Source organism: Candoia aspera, chromosome 2 (assembly GCF_035149785.1).
Source record: "Candoia aspera isolate rCanAsp1 chromosome 2, rCanAsp1.hap2, whole genome shotgun sequence".
NCBI classification, from domain to species: domain Eukaryota; kingdom Metazoa; phylum Chordata; class Lepidosauria; order Squamata; family Boidae; genus Candoia; species Candoia aspera.
Window position 1 is genome coordinate 136447599 of NC_086154.1, and position 21687 is coordinate 136469285.

The 21687-nt window shown below is 48.5% G+C and overlaps 1 protein-coding gene across 1 annotated transcript in view; it reads left to right on the forward strand.

Moving 5' to 3' along the window:
• Window positions 1–21687, forward strand: part of AGAP2 (ArfGAP with GTPase domain, ankyrin repeat and PH domain 2) — a 151710-nt gene that overhangs the window by 122043 nt on the left and 7980 nt on the right. Inside the window, exons 6-14 of the mRNA XM_063293803.1 lie at window positions 1479–1613; window positions 2825–2922; window positions 3410–3562; window positions 5067–5153; window positions 5590–5694; window positions 7008–7170; window positions 9334–9435; window positions 9564–9710; window positions 13250–13401. Coding sequence (XP_063149873.1) covers window positions 1479–1613; window positions 2825–2922; window positions 3410–3562; window positions 5067–5153; window positions 5590–5694; window positions 7008–7170; window positions 9334–9435; window positions 9564–9710; window positions 13250–13401 — 1142 coding nt within the window. The remainder of the gene's footprint in view (window positions 1–1478; window positions 1614–2824; window positions 2923–3409; window positions 3563–5066; window positions 5154–5589; window positions 5695–7007; window positions 7171–9333; window positions 9436–9563; window positions 9711–13249; window positions 13402–21687) is intronic.

A 21687-nucleotide genomic window follows, 5' to 3' on the forward strand; every position in this document is an offset into this window, starting at 1 on the left:
TCTAATCTGTGTGAATAGAAGTGAGTATGGATCCAAGACGCTACCTGGAATTAATGCAGAGTATTTACATAAATGGTTTGGTAGACAGGTAGGTCAAGAGATTGGGTGATATTAGCATGGAGAATGAAGACATCCTTCACTTGCATAATGAATGTGATGTGTAGCTGAGCTCCACTGAATGAATTGTTAAAGTAAAGCACTTTGCAGTGCTCTGTTTGCATCTCTTGTTCACTATTGGCATCGTTCACTCTTTCCTGGAGAGGCATAGATAGTCTTCTGTCAGGGCCCCCCAGAATGATTGCTTTCCAGTGTTATTTAAATATTCTTTTCTTAATAAATCCATTTACAGTTCTGTTTAAAGAGACTCTGAAATATGTGCCATATAATTGTAATCCTGTTCTGTCAGAGATTTTCATATATATTTTTAAATGAATGATTGATTGATTGATTGATTGATCAAATTTTATCACCACCCATCCCCCTCCGAAAGAGGGACTCTGGGCGATTTACAATAAAATAGAATTACAAACCCAAACAGTTATAAATACAATAAATACAATAAAAGTAAGAATGTGATGGAATCACATTCTTACTTTTATTATATGATGGTTTCCACTTGTGCTAATTATGGACAGCTCTGTACAACAAAGAGGCTTTACTCATATTGGATCACTGGAAACCCCTCTGCAGTTTATGAGGTTCTATCCAGTGATTGCTCTACAATCCACTCTAAGTACCAATAAAAAGAAGTGATCTACCTCCAGTTCCGGTATATTGGGGTGGTAATGGAATCCGTGGATTCCTGAATGCTCTGTAGTAGGACTAGAGACCTCACTTTGAGCTAGGAATTCCATTTAGCATTCAGGACATCTGCAGCTACTTAGCAATGACCCAGTGCCCTAGTATTTTCCAGACACTGAAGTGGGTTTGGTAATGCCATGTAAAGGCTTTGACTTGGATCCCTTCCAAAGAAGCCAGTGTGATCCTTCAAGGCAGACTGCTTAGAAGCAAAATTAAGTCCAAACAGGTTTATTATTTCTAGGTCACATGTCCACCTGTGCCAAAGTGCTCCTGAGAAGAGCTGGACTGGAGTAAGGAGGCAAACTGAGGTCAGGAGCCAAGAGAGAAGTGGAGAACAGAAGAAGTTAGAACATTGTCCAACCTTAACACAGCAGAATCCTTTGAAAACTGATAGCATTGATGGAACAGCAGACATCATATGCATCACATCCATGCAAAACAAACATACCTTGTCCTTTTTCCTGGTTTTCTGGTTCCCCTAGCTTACAGAATGACAATAATACAAGAATGTGTTTTTGTTTGGATGAAGTCAACGTGGCATGGTGTTAATAGAGCAGAGGAATAATCTTCATCGCAGCCTCTGCAAGATCACTTGAAGAAACCTCTGTTGATTATAACGCCTTTCTTTCCAGCTCAGAAATGGAGGTGGATCTGTTTTTTCTTCTTCTTTCATTCAGACAAAATCAGTGCCAGCAATCCACGTGTGATTGAAGATTCCCGAGCCCGAGCTCTATGTACAGAAATGCGCCGTTGCCTCTACTATGAGACCTGTGCCACTTACGGGCTGAATGTTGACCGGGTCTTCAGTGAAGGTGAATATCTTCCTAGAATGTATTTCTGAGTGGTTAGAAGGGAGCGAGGCCGGGCTGTGTTTCATGACAATAAAAACAGTGGTGTGTGAATAAACACTTCTCCCCAGCATATGAACTCTTCAGATAGTACTGCAAGAGATATATCTTTGATATTCTACTCTGGATATGACTGATTCCTATTGTCTGCTGCAGACGTGACGAATCATATTAGCAAGGCACACATGCTCAACAGCACTTGCACATTTTCTGCCTGTTTAGGACATTTTTCTATTGGTGTTTAAGTTTGTGTCATCCATTGGTTCAAGTTTATATCACGGGTTTCTGTTGTCATTTTTTTTTCAAAGTATTCCAATTTTGTTGTTTCCAAGATGTTGCTTCTTAGCCATTCTGAGCATGGGAAAAGTTCAACACACATGATACAACTAGACTGTGGGAGTGTGAACCCGCCAAAGTTGCTCCTTCTCTTCTTCCTCTTGTGTTGAGTTTGCATGCTAGCAGCCCCAGGAGAACTATCACTTTCAATAACTGAAGGCAAAGGGAGGGCTTGGTGAGGACTTTAACGTCTTCAGAGGATATGCTCCTGTTATAAAATATTGAGGCAAGCTGTTAATGCTGGCTATGTGAGAGCACTTCAGACTGGCAGCTGCAGAGATAACTCACTGTGTAGATAAGTTACTGGCCTGCATACAGTTTCATTCCTGTAATGGCAGTTCTGCTGTTCCCTGGGTGTTTTTGGTTTCAAAATGTCTAAAATGCAAGAACAATCAGCTTGACGTTGTAAAGGATGTGGGAGTTGCATGTTTATGGTGTAACCCAGAATTCTGAAGAACATCTTCCGAATGTGTCTATGTGAGTGGGGCTAATCACATTGTGTTTTATTTTAACCTGATCATTATCTTCCCATCAGGGACTTGCACAGAAAGACACATATGATCAGTCCCACGCATATAGCTGTGTTCTCACATACGTCTCTCTAGGACAAGATCACAACACACTGAAGTGATAATTGTGGGATGGGTTCGTAGAGTGAGTGGGTTGGCTACCAGAAATGTGTTCAGTTTGTGACCTGGTCCTTGAGGGAGGAACACTTATGGGTTGGACAGAGTTCCAATTCTCTTACGACAGACCTCTCCATCATTCTTGGATGGGGCAGTTGGAAAGCCTCAGCAGCCATTTGACTTTCCTACACCTCTCTCCCTGCTCAATTCCAGTTGCCCAGAAGATTGTGAATATGAAGAAACAGCAGCAGCTCCTTGCATCCTGCAAATCTTTGCCCAGCACACCCAGCCATTCAGCAGTTTCCACACCGGTGGGTGGAATCTACTTTGTACAAACGTAGGCTGTGCTTTTTCTTCCTTTCAGGAATCATGTTTCTTTGGATGGGGTGTAAATGACCCAGGTCCTTAGCTTGTGGGAAGGAAGAAGCTGGCATGGTGTAAAGGCACTGGGTTCTGTTCTCAGAGATTTAAAACACTTCCATGTAGGGCCAGTGCAGAAGGTGAAAAAGGGGTCTTAAGGACCAACTGATTGGAGAAGCATCTGCCTGTACTGCAATTGCAACATCAGCCCAGTTGTTCAGGTGTAATAATGAAATAAATTGGAGTGGAGCATTGTGGCTTTGCAGCAGAGAGATTGCACATGGACTGGAAAGAATTTGGATAATGTAATGTAGCTGCTCATGTGTGCTAAATATGTCCTTAAACTTGGCTGCCATAATACCAATTAGGTGAGTTAGCTAAGCACTTAGCAGTTTGAACCAGAGATGCTGGATGAAGTCTTCCTGGATTCTTTTCTAGGCAAGTAATGGTGGCCATACAAGCGATTACTCTTCATCCCTGCCTTCCACACCCAACATCAGCCATCGGGAGCTGCGCAGTGAGGCTTCGGCTATAATTGGCACACCCAGCTCCCTGCAACGTGGGACCAAACGCCGGACCAGCCTGTTCACTGTGAGTTTCTCTGGCAATCCAGCAGCATGGGAGAGTGAGGAGAGAAAACCAAGGGCTGGATGACCTTAGCTAGGCCAAACAGCCATTTTAAGGTAGTTTGGCCAGATTCCAGCTGTTCATAGATTTATCAAGTGTAAAGAAGAGCTGCTTTTCTCTCCTAGTTGTTTAGGGCAGGGTCCATGGCTCAGCTTTGGGATGAATCTGTCTCTGCCTGAGTTCGTATAGAAGGCAGCTCCCACTCTTGATAGCTCTTTTTTGGATTCTGCAATCTCCCAATCCTCTTTGCAAAGGTGATCTTATGATCAACCAGCTCAGCAGATGAGTTCTCTCAGCAAAGTTGGTTACAAACTTAATGGCTGTATTTATACATGCTAAGCTTGATCAATTTTAATTTTGGTTAGGTTTGTTTGGGACCTAAAGTATTGTACAAGCCCAGCCTGTTTGATTACTTTATTGTTCAGTGCATAGTGCACACCCGGAAAAATGGTTAATTGAGTAATCAAGGGTGATGTGAAGTCATCTCCATCATTCCTGGTATCCAAAGTACTTGAAGCCTCTTCCTTTATTACTTCTTCGGCTGTTCCCAGCTTGGTGCCTTCTACGAGTCAGATTCCTGTATTGGAATCTGTGATGCTTACTAATCATTTAAAGCAGTAAACTTAAAGAGTGTTCCTGGGACCATGTGGCATTTCTCAGATTCTTCTCAGAGGGTCCTAAGAAAAAAAGAAATAATGCTGAAGACACAAAAAGCGTCTTTTTACAGAAATCGCAGCTTGCTCATTACTACCAATCTGTCTCTGCAATGCATGGCCATTGAAGAGCATTGGGTATATTTTGGGCAATTCACATAAGGCAATGGTGAAATGCACAAGTAAATATTATCCCCAAAGCATTGGGGCAGGGGGTTGTTGATCAAAGGAAGTTTCTGTAAAAACAGTTCATAAGTTTTCACTCTAAAAGGCAACCTAAGCCTACAGCCATTACATGCATGCCTAGGATTAAGTCTTGCTGAATCTCAGTGAGGGGGAGGAATGGATTTCAGTAGGAACTACACATTGAGATTTCAGAGGTAGGCAACTTGTATCACTATTTTCAACTCCCATCATCCTCTTCAGATTCCAGTACAGCCAACAGTGAGGGGTGGTGAGTCTTGCTCCAGATCCAACAACATCTAGAGGATCAGAAGTCCCCTGGTTTATAGAATTATTCGGTTAATGCTGTTTTAAGCTAGGGGAGGTCAGCCTGGTGCCCTTCGTTGGCTAGAGCTAATGGAAACTGAAGTTCAGAAATCTAGATGGTAGTATGGTGTGTTCTCCAGTTTTAAAGTGCATCAGTTTGAATTATTTTTACAGAAAGGTCTCCTGATAAAGGGTACCAACATAACATATTGGGCACTATATTGATTTGTGCAGCTATGGCTTGTCCAGCAAATTATGGTTAAATAAAGTCATGGTTTAATGCAGTTCATTAACCCAGCCAAGACATTTGAACTGTCTCCTTGCAGAATCGCAGAGGGAGCGATACAGAGAAGCGGAGCCTGGATAGCCGAGGTGACAACACGGGCAGTGGGAGAGCTATACCCATCAAACAGGTAAAACTTCCAGTTCAGCCTGACCACTGTTTGACAGTCCTCTTAATGCTTTGCCATAGCAAGGGAGGGCACAGGGCAATCTTCGTTAAGTCTGTAGTGCTACCCAAAGATTGCTTCATTTTCCCAGGCTTTGGGGGCTTTTATTTTTATTATTTTATTTTACGTTTTATTTTTCTTGCCTTCAGTTTTTTCTTCCCTCCTCTCCCCCCAGTCAAAGCTGTTTTCTAAAACATCTCTGTTTCTAACTTCGCTTCAGTTTTTCAAATATTGTTGTGGTTTTTATCTCTTCCTTAGCTGTTTTTAACTTAAATTATTTTGGCTTGGTTTTAATCTTACTGTTTAGTTTACTGTTTGGGCTGCCCCAGCACCTTTGGTTTTACGGTAAACAAGGAAATGAAATTGTGGCTTGGCTAATGACCACTGTGTCTCCTGGTAGAGCTTCTTGCTGAAACGAAGTGGGAATTCTCTGAACAAGGAGTGGAAGAAAAAGTATGTCACTCTATCCAGCAATGGGCTTCTCTTCTATCACCCCAGCATTAATGTAAGTTCCTTGTCAGTAGAACAGAGCATGACATGTGTTCCTAGATGATCTGATCTGATTCACAGAATAAGCACATTGGTGGGGTTTTAATAGGAGGCCCTTGGGAGAAGAGCATGGCCCTTGAAGTGAACTGGCTGATTTCAACTACAGGAAATACGTATCCATATCCACTATTTTTCTGCCAGGAAGGGAGGTACTAAAACCTTGTAATGCAACCTTTCCCTAGTGTAGTGCCTTTTAGGTGTGTTGGATTTCAATTCCCATAATCCTTGCCCAGCCTATTTTTTCTTATTATAATTATACCAGATAACCCATGACCTGTTGGGTCATCATTTCAGAGATATTTCCTTACCAGATTCCTCAATGCCTTCAACAATGGCAGAGCTTCTAATGTGCTGGAAAAGTTCTTAAAATTCAGGGAGACATTCAGTGATGCATCTGCCTTGAAAGTAGCCAGTGTTGAACTGTATAGCCCAGTCAAACATCAGGAGTTGACCCCAGGAAATGTTTTATGACATTTTGTATTATGTCATAAAATTTTATGATAATTTTATGTCATAAAAGGTTTGATAAAATTTGCCAAATTTCTATTCCATGGGAGTCATGGGTCCTGGATTTTGGACACATTCTGTAAGTTAGCCCATTTGAGGTACCTTCATTCAAAAATTGTTGCTCTACGAAGCACCATTTCGCCCAGTTAAAGGTTACAAAGTATCAAACAGACAGAAGGGTCTTAGTAGTATATAGTTTCATCATAATGGATTGACGTTGTATTCCACAGCATTCTCTTTATGATTCTCATTCCATGGGAAATTGGGGCTGAGTTTGTGCAAGGCAAGAGCTCTTTTGGATCTCCCCCCTGCCAAAGCAAAGAATCCTCAAATATATTACTGTATGCTTCATTACATGGATCCTTAGGTCAAAACAGATTGAGGAATAGAGTGGAAAATCTTTAATTTATAAAATGTGCAAGATGTCTTTTGGATTTAACTCCTCTCCCCAAATCCACTTTCTTCCACTTACGTCATCTGATGCCAATCCCCATGATGGCTGGGAATGGTGGAAGTTGCAATCAAATGCATCCAAGTGCACAAAGATAGAAAGGGTTGTTCTAGGGCTTGTCATTTTTAGTTCAAGATTGATGTGAATAGCAACTGACATGACCTGGAAAGAAATACAGGTTCTAGACACCTTCTCAGTTGAACGGTAGAACAGATTTGTTGAGAATTCCAGAGTAAGACAGTTTCAAAGGCCATGCTTGGGTGGTGTCCAGCCTCCTAAGTTTTCCCCACCTGTTCCTCCTGCCCCCGCAGGATTACATCCATGGAACCCATGGGAAAGAAATGGATCTACTTCGTACCACCGTCAAGGTACCTGGCAAACGCCCACCCAGAGCCATCTCTGCCTGTGGTGCCTCCTCAAGCATCAATGGCTTGGTGAAAGACATGAGCAGCATTGGAGTTGGGGACAGCAGTAGTAAGTGATTTGTACTGTCTCGGGCAAAATGGACGTGGGGGAGAGGGCCATGGTGGTGCTTGACATCACTGCCATGTGAAGTGCTGCCAAGCTGAAATGGGGCTTCTTTGGCAACACCCATTCTGCCATGACAGTGAGAACTAAGACCCTGGTAAAACACTAAGGGAGGAATACTGTAAGCTGTTTGCCAGCCTAGGTGTGTATATAATTACCGTTTGCTAATTCACACTGTGATACATTGTGATTCCTTCCTTTACAGTTTACTGTGTAAGAGTAAGGAGGGAAAGCACCCACACTCTTTCTCCTCCTTTTGCACTATGATGTGCCAGCAGTCACACTTCCTTTAACCTTACTTGGCAACAGCCCAGAAGAATATGATAGAAAGAATTTATGAAGAACCACAGATGATGTTTCTGAACGGAGGGTTTCCTCAAACCTTCCAAAATTCCACCTGGGAGGGAAGCGGGGAAGGGAGAGAAACCAGAGAGTCACATGTGATGATTAGGCATGCATCTTTTTTCCCTAGTGTGCCCAGGGTGGGAAGACATGACCAACCAATTTGTATAGATCACATCTACACGGTTTGTGCATATGTGCATATTTATCTGCGTATTTGTGAGTCCAGATACATATTTGGGGAGATGGTCATGTGTTAGCATCATACTTTTCTCTAAATGCTTTCTGCTGGATCAGGAATGGCATCTCTAAAGACAGTCACTTTGACAGTTCCTCTCTCACACAAATCTGGCAAATGAATGATCCAAAATCATTGGCTTCCCTGGCCTTGGGCCATTATTGCACATTTCTCCTACTATATGGAAAAACTATAATCAAATAGAAATTATTCTGATTAATATTCAGTCTGGACAATTAGCTTAACATCAGACCAAATCAAAACTGACATAAAATTCCTAATGCTGCCTGTTTGAATTAGAACATTTATTAAAGCAAGTACACGTTCACATTTAATTCATAAAGCTGGAAAGCTATGTGTTCCCACTAGCTGCAGTGCAGAAAGTGTGTGCGATATGATCCGACAGTGACATCTAGAGGAGACCTTTCCATTCAGGAGCTGCTAGAATTTCATTGTTTGGGATAAGGAAGGGTGAATGAACCCAAATGCCCACCTGTTTTTGCTGTCTTGTTCATAGGCGTAGTTCATAAAATTGGGGACCACTCAGATAAGACTGAGCCGTGAGCTCGGTCCAGGTCTCTTTTCTCAGAGATGGCCATCACCAGGGACCTTGGAAGCTGCCTTTTTAATTGCCCATTTATTGTCCATCTTCTCTGGAGTCATCTGAATTTACAAAGATGGGAACTGAAGGCTGCTCAGAATCAATGAGAAATCCTTATAAGCCTGGAGAAATAAAAATAAATTTTAAAAAGATGGACAGAGATGGATTGAGTGGCCATGTGAGGAAGTAAAGCTGGTTCATCTCGATAGTATCAGGATGGCAGCTATGAACTTTTCTTCAGAATATCCTTAAAGGGACTAATTAATCATTTAGCTTCATTCCATGGAATGCTTCTGCCAACTGATAACTAATGGGAGATGTGCTATTTTTTTTTAAAATCCATTCAGTCATGTCCAGTTCTCTGGGACTGCCTGGACAAGTCCCTGCAGTTTTCTTGGCAAGGTTTTTCAGAAATGGTTTGCCATTGCCTGCTTCCTAGGGCTGAGAGAGAGTGACCGGCCCAAGGTCACCCCACTGGTTTTGTGCCTGAGGCGGGACTAGAACTCACCATCTCCCGGTTTCTAGCCAGGTGCCTTAACCACCACACCACACTGGCTCTCTGTGCTACTATAGTCATTGGGAAATTGGAAGAGGGCTTCAGGCTCAATCCTAGGTAGGATGAGATTTCTCCAAAGTTCAGCATAAAAGCACTGTTAGAATAACTTCCTCCACGTTGGTGGTGTCCTCCTTGTCCTTTAGCTCTGGTCAAAGAAATTAGGATCCCACTACAGGCCTTACCTTACTTCTGTGCATGTGACTTGCATACAGGAGATACTTAGTTGCACCCCCAACTCCTCCATCTTAAAAGACCTCTGGTAAAAGGGCACTTATGATCAAACTTATCTGAGCTGTAAAATACTGTAGCAAGACCAAACCAGCTGTATAAAGATTCTAGCAGTTTCATGAGCTCATTCCTTTTTCTCTGTAGCTAGCCCTAGTCCAGGCCTGCTGAATCCTCCAGTTGACCCAGCAGTCAAGCTCTTAGGGAAACCAGAACGCTTGCAGCGCTCTGTATCTTCTTCCAAGGCTGGTAAGTTCAGAACACACCAAGGAGCTCCCGTGGAGCAGGGAGGGTGCTAGTTAAGGCCAGCCTCTCTGATCCAGCGAGAAGGATCAGCCAGCGGCCCCATCACCTGTGTCTCGTACGTATTCCTGCAGAAGTATCCATGGCTGCAGAAGGACTGTCCAGTCCTGGCAGCAGCGGCAAAGACCCACCTCCATCTCCTATGATTGACAGAAAGAAACACCGGCGGAAGAAGCTCGCCACACCATCCAAAACGGAGGGATCAGCAGGGCAGGCAGAAGGTAAGGGGCCACTGCTAACAGTCGTGATTCTTCAAGTTGAAATAAATCCATTTTTGACCACAGTTCAGGTTCTCTACTGGGCATGTTAGAACACTGTTGTTTCCAGGAGAGAGAAAGAAAGGAAAACTAGAGTGGCATATCTAGAGTGACCTCCCCCAGCTTGGTGCTCTCTGCATGCTGGGCTTGTGGCTGCCAGAATGTTCAGCTGATATGGCCAATGGCCCTACCAGCTGGGGATCCTGAGAGGTCCAGTTGCTCTTTTTTAAAAAAAAATGCCTATGTGATAATGTTACAGTGATTCAAAATTATCCCTGTGAGAGTTAAAGAAACCATTTTTAATGCTGAAAAAGCTTTGGTCTCAGATAGCAATTAAGGCTGGGTTGCCATTCAGAGTGTGACTTTAAGATGTCTGTTTACAAGATCAGTAAAAAACAACCAACAACACACCAGCCAACCAACCAACCAAGATGCTGCCCTGCTACTGTTTGTGGTAAACAGAGCCGGGTTCTTTGGTCCTAGATTGCAGATCATATATCTGCTGGGATGACAGGAGAGAGCAAAGACTCTCTTCCGCTGGGCAGATAAGAGAGTCTTGAATTAGCCAAGGTGTTCAAATATGTGGCTAGCACTCTCCAAAGAAAGGATGGGAAGATCATGTTCTCCTCAGGATTAAGCATTTTTCACAGTTCCGGGGTTGCACTGGATGCTTTTTCTCGGTCGCAGGAAGGGAGGAATGCTTGAACGGCAATTATTATTGTCTGAACGGAAACATGACCAAGGCGGTTGGGGTGCCAGATGTGCAAAACTCACAGAATGCCTCCTGATGCTTATTCAAAGGAGGGATTATTTTTTTGAGCAAGCCAGACTGGGGGGAAATAGCCTAGGAGTCAACGAGGGGAATTGGGTGAGAAGCATACTAGTCAAGGCTGTGGGGAGGCCAGGCTGCCTATTGCAACCCCTAGAAAGGAAAGGAAAGGAACCACCCTCTCCTTCTGAGAAGGGGCTGGGCCACGGTCAGAGAAGCCACCCACTCCCATCCTTTTCTCTTAGCTCTGCCTGCACTAAGCAGCTGTTGCCAAGCCTATCATTTTCGCTCTGAATCCGCACTGCGAGGGGGCCGGGCCCTTCACAGCTTTCTCCCTCACTGTCCCTTGCAGCGCTTCACGCATCCACCCCCCCACCCCCCACTGGCCCCCTATTCCATGGGTCTGGGAGTTCGGATAGCCTCTGCTTTTTTTATTATTTTTCTTTTCCTCCTCTGAACTCTCTCCCCTTTCTTCTTTTCCTCCCTTCTCTTTCTCTGCCTCTCGCTTCCTGCTTCCCCTCCGGACCCTCTGCAGCCAAGCGTAAAATGTGGAAATTAAAAACCTTTGGTAGTTTAAGAAATATTTATAAAACAGGTAATGAGCGGCGGTGGCAGGTGCGGGCTCTTTCTTGTGCCATGGCACCCGTTGCATGCAGTTGTGCTTACTTTGTGACGTGCGCCCTGCATTGATGTCTGTCCCTGATGCTCCAGGTATATCCCTTCTTGCTTCTGGCTTAACCATCCCCAGCCCAACAAGGATGTGTACAAATGCTCCCCTTCCCCCGCCCCACCTCCATTTTTCCCATCTGGGTATCACAAAATGATTAGGTTCCCAGGATTCCTTCAGAATGGGAGTCGTTAAACTGATTCTGAAACTCTATCAGAAGTCCCTTGGGTTGGGAGATGGGGGGAGATCAATCATATCACACCGGCGAGTCCTGAGAGTGCAAATAAAAATTGCCATAAAAAATCAGTAGATTCCCTGGAAGGCAGCTTGTCCAGAACTAACAGGGTCTCCTGCAATATGCAGCCACAACAACATCTGATGGTTGTTCTCTAGCCCAGTGTACTTTCCCTATATGTGCATGTAACAATGAGGCCCAAGAAGTTTGCACTTCACATTTCCAGATTGTTTGCTGGAGAACATATGGCTCCACAATCCTTTGCAGTGCACAAGCAGGTTCCTTGAAAGACAAATGGATGCAGAAAGAAGAGCCCAGAGTGCTTGAGAGCCTTTCCCCATTTGCATTTAATAATGGTATGATCATGAATTCTTTATCCTGCCATGTCCCCATGACACTGGGTTCACCATGTTCCCAACCCGTGAGTGAGATAAGCTTAGATCGTCCCTGGCTGTTCTGGCATAGTGTTTTCTCCCTCAAGTAGGTAGTACATTTGTAGCAGTTCCAAGGTGTGTAAAATCTGACACATTTCACAGACTATTCTGTTGGTGGCAGAGTCATGTGACCTGTTGGGAAGTGGGAGCAGGCGGACACCCCTTGACCCCTTTTAAGCTGATGCAAGTGTGCCCCTTTCCCCAGCCTTCAAGGACCCTCCACTGCCGCCATCTTAATTATTCTACCCAGAAGAAATGGTCATGGACCACTGAGTGAAGTTTTGAACCTGGATCTTCCTGCTGCTAGTCCAGCACTACCCAATATTTTAGTATTCCACAGTGACATTAGTAGTACTCTGAATTTTTGCCTCACCGTGGTCTTTGATCTTGAAGAGTGAGGGGGGAAACTGTAAAGCAAAGACAATGGTGGGAGCAAAATATAGTGAGTACAAGCGCCTTGCTCCAATCTAAGGGATGCCTAAGAACTTTATCTCAGATGGATCATGGTCCTTTACCATTCTAACCAATTAATTTCCACTTCTGTGCCCTCAATTCTCCTGCAAAACTGAGAGAAGGGAAGCTGATATTGCAAGAATCCCTGCTTCTTAGATCAGCACACTCCCCACCCCACCCGACCCCAGGCTTGGGCTTGCTTGCAGAAGTTTCTGCTCCCCACCACAGCCTAGTTCCTGTCAAAGCCTTCATTGGGGAGGAATTGCAAGCCTGGCCATCAGCCCTTTGTACTGATTGTCATCAGGTACCCATTTCCTGCCTCCTGAGCTTGCCATCACAGCTGGATCTCAAGTGGCCACACATTTCATCCATGTTCAAAGCAAATGTGAGACTGGGAAGATAGCAGTTGAAGCGTCCCTTCTCTCGTAGACACACAGTACAGTGTGTTGTGTTCCACACACAAACTGAGCTCCCCAGTCCAGGGATGAGCAACTTACCCTGCGGTACTGTAGTAAGCAAACACATAGAGAGAAGGGTTGCACAGTGCTCTGCAAATTAAAGGTGTTCTATAAATAATTTTAAAGTAGTAAATAACATGTGAGTTGATGAAGGGGCATATGCTGGTAGAATAATAAAAGTGGGACTTTTGCCCCAGAAAGGACAGCATCCTTGTAGTACTCTTTCAGGTTCTTGCTGTTTATGAAATTGAACTGTTAGCCTGCATAGACTATAGATAATCATCCCCCTACTACTGATAGATCACCTCCCTACTACTTTCCCTAAGGGTCTGTGCTGGAAAAATAAGCATCTTTTTTATCCAGTCAACTTCTGAATGTCCTTCCCCAGCCCCCAGTTTTGCCCCAGCACCAGTTTGTGGCTGTAAGACAGTTCCAACTTCAGGGAATGCTATCGTTATGCCTGAGCACCACTATTTTACATCCACAGAGGAAGAGAACTTTGAGTTCATCATCGTCTCCAGCACAGGGCAGACTTGGCACTTTGAAGCCAACAGCTTTGAGGAGAGAGATTCCTGGGTCCAAGCAATCGAGAGCCAGATCTTGGCTAGCCTGCAGTGCTGTGAAAGTAGCAAGAACAAGGTACTGACCACCCCACTCCCTGCTGTTCCCTTCCCTAGAGTGACTGAAACCTGCCTTTAGTATTGATTGCCTATAGAGCTGATATGATTTTGGCCATTTGTAAATGGACCATCCATGTTAGGGTTACCAGATATCTGAACAGGCAAAGGAGGACACGGACAATTGGAAAGGAGGACAAATAGGGGAAAGGAGACCACACTAACCGTTTACCTTTCTTGACATCTGTGACAAAAATTACAGTGAAAAACTGCAAAACAATGTACCTAGGCCTACATGTGTATGAAATTACTTTTCCGGCATCAGAAAGACTGGTTTTTCAATTGCAGTATTTTTCCAACAAATCTTTATTTTCAAGAACATATGCTAGCAATAATATAGAATCCATGACAACGCACTTTCCAAATTTCACTATAGACATGTATGACAGGTCATGTGATCTACAGACTATGGGGATTGCACATTTGAAGTGGCTGGACTGAAGTCAGTTGCTGGAATCAGGAAATAAATTAAAAAAACATAAATCTAGGCTGTCAAGCCTGTCTACAGATGAGGGCTAGAAAGAAGCAGACAATTTACGAAGTCACAATACACAACAGTTTCAATGACTACTGTTGTGAAAACAGTCCAATTTTTTTTTAAATCACACCCAAAAAGCCAGACAATATTTGATTTTAAGGCTACGCCTGCTGGATGGAGGACATGAGGACAACACGGAGGATGTGTCCTCCTTTTGCCGGATGTCTGATAAACCTAATCCATTGTTGCAGCCAAAACCTGGCTCATGTAAAGCAACCAAATCACTTTGAAGATACAACATAATTTTATTAGCACGCGAACAATAAAACAGTGTAGACTGGGTTCCCAGCAAAGCACTGGAAGCTTGGTGGGCAGCTGTCATGAGTGCCGTTGAGCTGAAGTCATCAGCGCAATGGCACACATGACAATAGCAAGGAAACAGGGGAAGGGGCTCAAGATAAGTAGCCATCAACTCACAACGACTGAAGGACAAGAAACAATAGCTAAACGGATCGCGGAGCACACCCAAGCCATTAGCGCTAATACAACGGAGATCGCCCAGCTGACAGCAATCACCGGAGGAATAGAGAAACCGATGATGGGCGATCCCGGAACGCCAGCGGGGCCTTGCAACCCCTCACCCACCGGCAGGTCAACGTGTTGGACAAAGGGGGGTGACGTGACCGCGAGTGAGGGGGCGCTGACCGGCGCGGGGTATTTAAACCCCGCACCGGCGCGCTCCTGTCACTCTCAGCTTTTTTCTGATGCTGTACCTGCGCTGTGAATAAACCAGAGCCTGTTCCACCGAACCAGTGTCTGAGCATTATTCAGAGGTAGGCAGCACATGACATAAAGCTGAGAGTCATAAACTCAGCCTCGCCGAGCCCCACCGGACGACAACGAGCCGCGGGAGGAATAGACGGCGAGAAGACCAGAAAAATGAAGCCGGAGCGACGCGGACAAGGAGGGCGAGCCGCACGGCGAGAAACAGAGGAGGACCGACCGAGGCCAGAGGCACCGCGGACTCCCGGAGCCATGGACGCCCACCCGACCCGACCCGAGCCTCAGCTCCAACCCCAAGGGGAGATGGCGACGGAGGCAACCCGACCGCGGGAGGGAGCAACATACCTTCCGAAACCAGCGGAGGACCCCGCGCCCCACATCGCACCCCAGCAACGGGCGTGGAGCGACAGCCCAATGGCGGTCAGCACGGAGGACGATGGAGACACCCAGCAGACGGCGGAGGAAGCGGACCAACGGCAGAGGGAGATTGAACCCCGCCGGCAACCCACCCCCGCCGACACACCGACGGAACCGGCCCCAGCGGAGGCGCGGACCGTGGACGAGGAAGCACGAGCTGAACTCGCGGCCATGCGGACCCAACTGGAGGAACTCCGGACCATGCTTCAGTCGCTCATGCCCCCCGCGCCGCCCAACGACGTCCCCGCACAGGCCCACACCCCGAGCGAAGCACCGAACCCCCACGGGCCAAATGAAGGTCAGCAGACGGCCCAGGCGGACGACACCACCGGCCGGGAAGCGAGAGGAAGGGCCGCGCAAAACACCCGGGCCCCAAAGGACTTCCCCATCTTCTTTGATGGGAACCCCACGAAACTGTCGTTCTTTATAACGAACGCCAGGGAGTTCATGGGGAGGCACGGACACTCCTACGACTCCGAAGCAGACAAAATCGCCGCCGTGGCGATCAAATTACAAGACAGGGCGGCGGACTGGTACGTCCAACTGTACGAGTCCAGCTCCCCCGCCCTCGCCAACTTCCCCGTCTTCATCAATGAGATGAAAAACTACTTCGAAGACCCACTAGCCAAAGTGAGGGCGAAAAGTGCACTCCAAAGACTTAAACAGGGCACACGCACTGTCCCAGACTACGCCCTTGAGTTCAAAGCCCTCGCGGGGAAGGTCAGCGACTGGTACGAGACCACCCTGCTGGAAATGTTCAAAAGGGGGCTCAACCGCGACGTACTCCAATGGGCCCTCTACCGCGACGACCCAGAAACGCTACACGGGTGGATCCACCTCGCGGGGAAAGCCGAACACGCGCACCGCACCTTCCTCATGACAACCACGGAAGACACGAACTATACCTGCAAAAAGGTACCCGCACCACACGTGGGGATGGCCGGCCCCACATACCCAAAGAAGAAATTCAATCGGGAGCCCTGCGGGAGGTGTGGCAAACTAGGGCACAAGACGGCGGATTGCTTCGCCAACCGACTGCCGACCAGTGCGCCTAAACCCACCCCGAAAATTAGCCCCAAACCACCTAACCCGGTGCCGCCCCCTCACCGCCGAATGACCGTAGCCACAGCGACACCAGAGGAAGGCTGGGACGCCTACTGGGGGGAAGAGGACAACGTAGACCCAGACCAGCCGGCGGGAAAAGCTCCCCGCCTGCCCTGAAACGCGTTGCGAGGCAGGCGGTGGGACAGCAGCGCGGACCACCTCGACGGAACGGCGAAAGCTCCGTAATAATGGCGGCAATTAAACTCTCTGCCGGCAACGGAGCCACCACGGCCGCGGCACTAGTGGACTCGGGGTGCTCAAAAAACCTCATCCACCCCGACTTAGTCGCCAAACTCGACCTCCGCTGCTTCCCCCTCCCCACGCCGTTGGCATTCCACCAGCTGGACGGCTCTACAGCGGGAGGGAAACCAGCTACGATGCAAACCGAGCCAGTCACCCTGCAAATGGGCACTCACACCGAACGCACATCGTTCGTCGTCACTCACATCGGACGGCCCATTGCAGTCCTGGGAATGCCATGGCTCGCGACAAACAACCCGCGCATCAACTGGGAGACCCGCACCTTCACATTTGGCGACGGCGAGTATCGGGCACCAGTTCCAGCGGGCAGAACCAACCCCACTGTGGGACGAGCGGAGGCGACTACACAGGACAACGCCGCTACCATAGCAGACCTACCGGAACAATACGCCGACTTCTCCGAGGTCTTCGGAGAGGCGGAAGCTGACCAACTACCCCCCCACCGCAAGACGGATTGCCGGATCGACCTGCTGCCCGACGTCCCCTTACCTAGACCGAAGATCTACTCGATGACCCCGAAGGAGATGGCAACCCTCCGGGAGTTCATCGATAAAAACCTAGACAGGGGATTCATAGAGCCAGCATGCTCACCGGTCGGAGCCCCCGTCTTATTCCGGGAGAAGAAAGACGGCACCCTACGGCTCTGCACCGACTACCGGGGCCTAAACGCGGCTTCCCTGTCCAACAAATACCCCTTACCCCTGGTGAAGGACATGCTCGCCCACCTGTCCACGGGCAAAGTCTTTTCCAAATTGGACCTTCGCGAGGCGTACTATCGCATCCGAATCAGGGAGGGGGACGAATGGAAGACTGCGTTCAACTGCCCCCTAGGCGCCTTCCAGTACAAAGTGCTGCCGTTCGGACTCGCGGGGGCCCCTGGGGTGTTTATGCAGCTCATCAATGAGGTACTGCATGAACACCTGTTCAAAGGGGTCCTTGTCTACATAGACGACGTCCTTATCTACACTAAAACGCACGAGGAACATGTGACCCTAGTCAGGCAAGTCCTCGACAAGCTCAGAAGGGCGCAGCTCTATGCCAAACCTACAAAGTGCGAATTTCATAAAGCGCGCCTAGACTACCTGGGGTACCGAATCTCCGGGGACGGCATAGAAATGGACCCCGCAAAAGTCGAGGCGGTGCTAAACTGGGAGCGCCCCCGCAACAGACGCCAACTCCAGAGCTTCCTCGGCTTCGCGAATTTTTACAGGTCATTCGCCCGGGGGTTCGCAGAAATAGCCCTCCCCCTAACGGACCTCCTCAAAACCAAAGGGGTGGGGGACACCCGACGCGCCAAGAACCCGGGCACAGTATTGAATTGGACTCCCGCGTGCCAGACCGCATTCAACAAGCTGAAAGCGCTGTTCACCACGGAGCCAATCCTCGCGCACCCGGACCCAGAACGGCCGTTCGTGGTCCAAGCCGACGCCTCAGACTTCTCCCTGGGGGCCATCCTACTCCAAAAGGACCCCACGGGACTCCTGAAACCATGCGCCTACCTGTCGAGGAAGTTTTCCGAGACAGAAAGGCGATGGCACGTCTGGGAGAAAGAAGCCTTCGTGGTAAAATCGGCGCTAGAAACATGGCGACACCTACTCGAGGGAGCCACCCAACCATTCGAGGTCTGGACCGACCACCGGAACCTCGAGGCCCTCCGAACGCCCAGACGCCTCAGCCCAAAACAGGTCCGATGGGCCCAATTCTTCAGCCGCTTTAATTTCCAGCTGAAGTTCATGCCGGGCAAAAAGAACTTCCTGGCCGACGCCCTCTCCTGACTGCCCCAAGACGAAGAGCCCGCCCCAGACACCATTGGGACGGTCCTATCCGCCTCACAACTGGGGATGGCCGTGACCACCCGAAGCGGCGCTCGGAGACAGCTCGACTCTACGGCGCAACCGACGGCGGGACAACCGGCGTCCAGACGAAGCCAACCGCAACTACCAGGGGGAATACGCACGGACATCGCTGCCGCCCTCAAAACCGACCCCTGGTTCCTGGCAAACCCCGACAAGGTAACGATGGCACAGGACCTGGCATGGGGGGAAGGCAGAATCTATGTCCCGGACTCGCAACGCCAAGCGATCTTGCATAGGTCACACGACGCCAAGCAAGCGGGACACTTTGGGTTCCTCAAGACCCTACACCTAACACGGCGTCAATTCTGGTGGCCCGCACTCAGGCGAGACGTGAAAGCATACGTAGCGTCCTGCCCAACGTGCGCTAGGGCCAAACGGGCACCAGGCAAATCCGCGGGGCTATTACAACGGGTGGCAGAACCCTCCCGCCCATGGGAGGAAATCTCTATGGATTTTATAGTGGACCTCCCACCCAGCCAGAAGAAAACGGCCATCTGGGTGGTGAAGGATTACTTCTCAAAACAGGCCCACTTCATCCCCTGCACGTCGGTCCCGTCCGCACAACAACTAGCCAAACTCTTCCTCATCCACGTGTACAGGCTACACGGATGTCCCGCACGTGTGGTGACCGACAGGGGCACACAGTTCACCTCTAAATTCTGGCGGGCCTTCCTAAAGCTGACGGGGACCCAACAGGCCCTATCCACTGCCTGGCACCCCCAGACGGACGGAGCCACAGAGGTCCTCAATGCCACCCTAGAGCAATTCATACGCTCATATACCAACTATCACCAAGACGACTGGGCTGAACTGCTCCCGTTCGCCGAAGTCGCATACAACAACGCCGTCCACACGAGCACGGGGAAAACTCCGTTCAAGGTAGTCTCGGGGCGTGACTTCGTCCCCATACCGGAGCTACCTCAACCCCCGGAACCCCAGGTGGACGCTAGCGACTGGGGACGGAAGATCGCGGAATCATGGCCAATAATCACGGCGGCGCTGAAGGATGCACAGGCGGCCTACAAAGAGCAGGCCGACAAGCACCGGCGCCAACAACCGACGTTCCAGGCGGGGGATATGGTCTACCTATCCACCAAATTCCTAAAGTCACCCCAACCCTCGAAAAAACTGGGGCCTAAGTACATCGGGCCGTTCCGAGTCACGCAAATAGTGAACCCGGTGGCAATACGCTTGGACCTGCCACACAACCTACGGAGACTCCACCCGGTGTTTCACACCAGCCTCCTGAAACCGGCAACCACCTCTCAATGGCACCCAAGCACGCCACAGCCCTCACCGGTGATGATCGACGGGCAACATCACTTTGACGTAAGGGACATACTCGACTCCCGCAAGCAACGAGGAACTCTACACTATTTGGTCAGGTGGAAACACTTCCCCCACCCGGAATGGGTGGCGGCGCACAACGTTAACGCGCCTGACCTGACCCGGGCTTTTCACCGGGTATACCCCGACAAGCCAAAACCAAGGTTAGCAAGCCGTCCCCTGCAAAACCCCTCCCCCGCGGGGGCCCCCCCGCCTACCGTGCCCCAAGGGAAAGGGCCCCCCCAAGCCCGCGACTTGGGTGGACCTCCCCCCCCCGGGACTCACTCCCCCCGCCCCGGGCCCACGAGGCAGTAACAAGCGTTCGCCAGCACCCTCCCCCCGCCCCGGGCCCACGGGGGAGTGGCAAGCAAGTCAACAGGGCAACCTGGGGGCAACGCCCAGGAGCACAAATAACAAAGGCGACGCACTTTAAATAAAAAAGAAGGGCCCTACCTGGAGCTGATAAGCACCCGACCAGCCACGCCTCTCTCCTCGCCGAACTGAGCCAAACAAACAGGGTGTGGCCGGAGCATGCGCACGCCAGGGCGTGACCTGGGCATGCGTACTAAGGACACACCCTGGGAAGGCACGTGGTAGAGGGAGGAGCAAAGGGAGGGGTGAGAACTACTCCGGCGGGAAAATTTAAAAAAAAAAAAAAAAAGTTCCGTTTGACAGCTCCACGAAAAAAAAAAAAAAAACCAGAAAACCGGGGGGGAGCACTATTCGGACAGGGGGCAGTATGTCATGAGTGCCGTTGAGCTGAAGTCATCAGCGCAATGGCACACATGACAATAGCAAGGAAACAGGGGAAGGGGCTCAAGATAAGTAGCCATCAACTCACAACGACTGAAGGTCAAGAAACAATAGCTAAACGGATCGCGGAGCACACCCAAGCCATTAGCGCTAATACAACGGAGATCGCCCAGCTGACAGCAATCACCGGAGGAATAGAGAAACCGATGATGGGCGATCCCGGAACGCCAGCGGGGCCTCGCAACCCCTCACCCACCGGCAGGTCAATGTGTTGGACAAAGGGGGGTGACGTGACCGCGAGTGAGGGGGCGCTGACCGGCGCGGGGTATTTAAACCCCGCACCGGCGCGCTCCTGTCACTCTCAGCTTTTTTCCGATGCTGTACCTGCGCTGTGAATAAACCAGAGCCTGTTCCACCGAACCAGTGTCTGAGCATTATTCAGAGGTAGGCAGCGCATGACAGCAGCCCTGAGCAAAGGCAAAACCAGAGCTTATGTACCCTTGGCCTGCTACATTGCAAAAACAAAACAAAGAAAAAGGCAGACAAAGCATGACATTGGAGTGTTTTTGATAAACCTGTCTGGGTGACCATCTTATTATTTATCCCTTCCTACTAGGCCACATGCCTATCCTGTCTCTGAGATATGGTCAGTGAATGTAAATGATTTACTGGGCTGTTTGGGTCGAGCCAATAGACCCAAGGTGCCAGGTTCGGGACTTGGTGCGAAGCAAACAAAACACCAAGACGAAAATCAGACTTTTTATATCCATTTTATTTCAGAGCTCTGAGATACGTGGAGACTCTCCACTAAGGGGGAGAGCCCAGAGCAAACCACAGACCCCTGCTTTTATACTATCTTGAGACAAAAGAAATACAATCAGCTCACATCTGTTTCTTACAATTTCAGCAATTTTGGGAACAGATCAAGAACAAACTTATCATAAACTTATCAATCTTGTATGTCCTGTCAGCTGCCCAAGCCGTGACCCACCTTATCAGACTGGCCGCAGCTGGTCTCCTGCATCCCTACTCCAGGTCAAGCTCATACAAGGAAATCACAAATCATACAGTTATCTTCAAGGATACATGGAAATCAATCAGAAAACATATAGTTGTGTTAAGAGATTACAAAAGCAAGCAAGGAAATCATAAAGCATACAGCTGTTTTCAAAAATTACAAAAACATGTCATTGGGTAAAAGTATATCACTTCTGACAAGGACGTTGAATACAGGTTTCAGCACACATACACATATTCTCATATGCAGGCT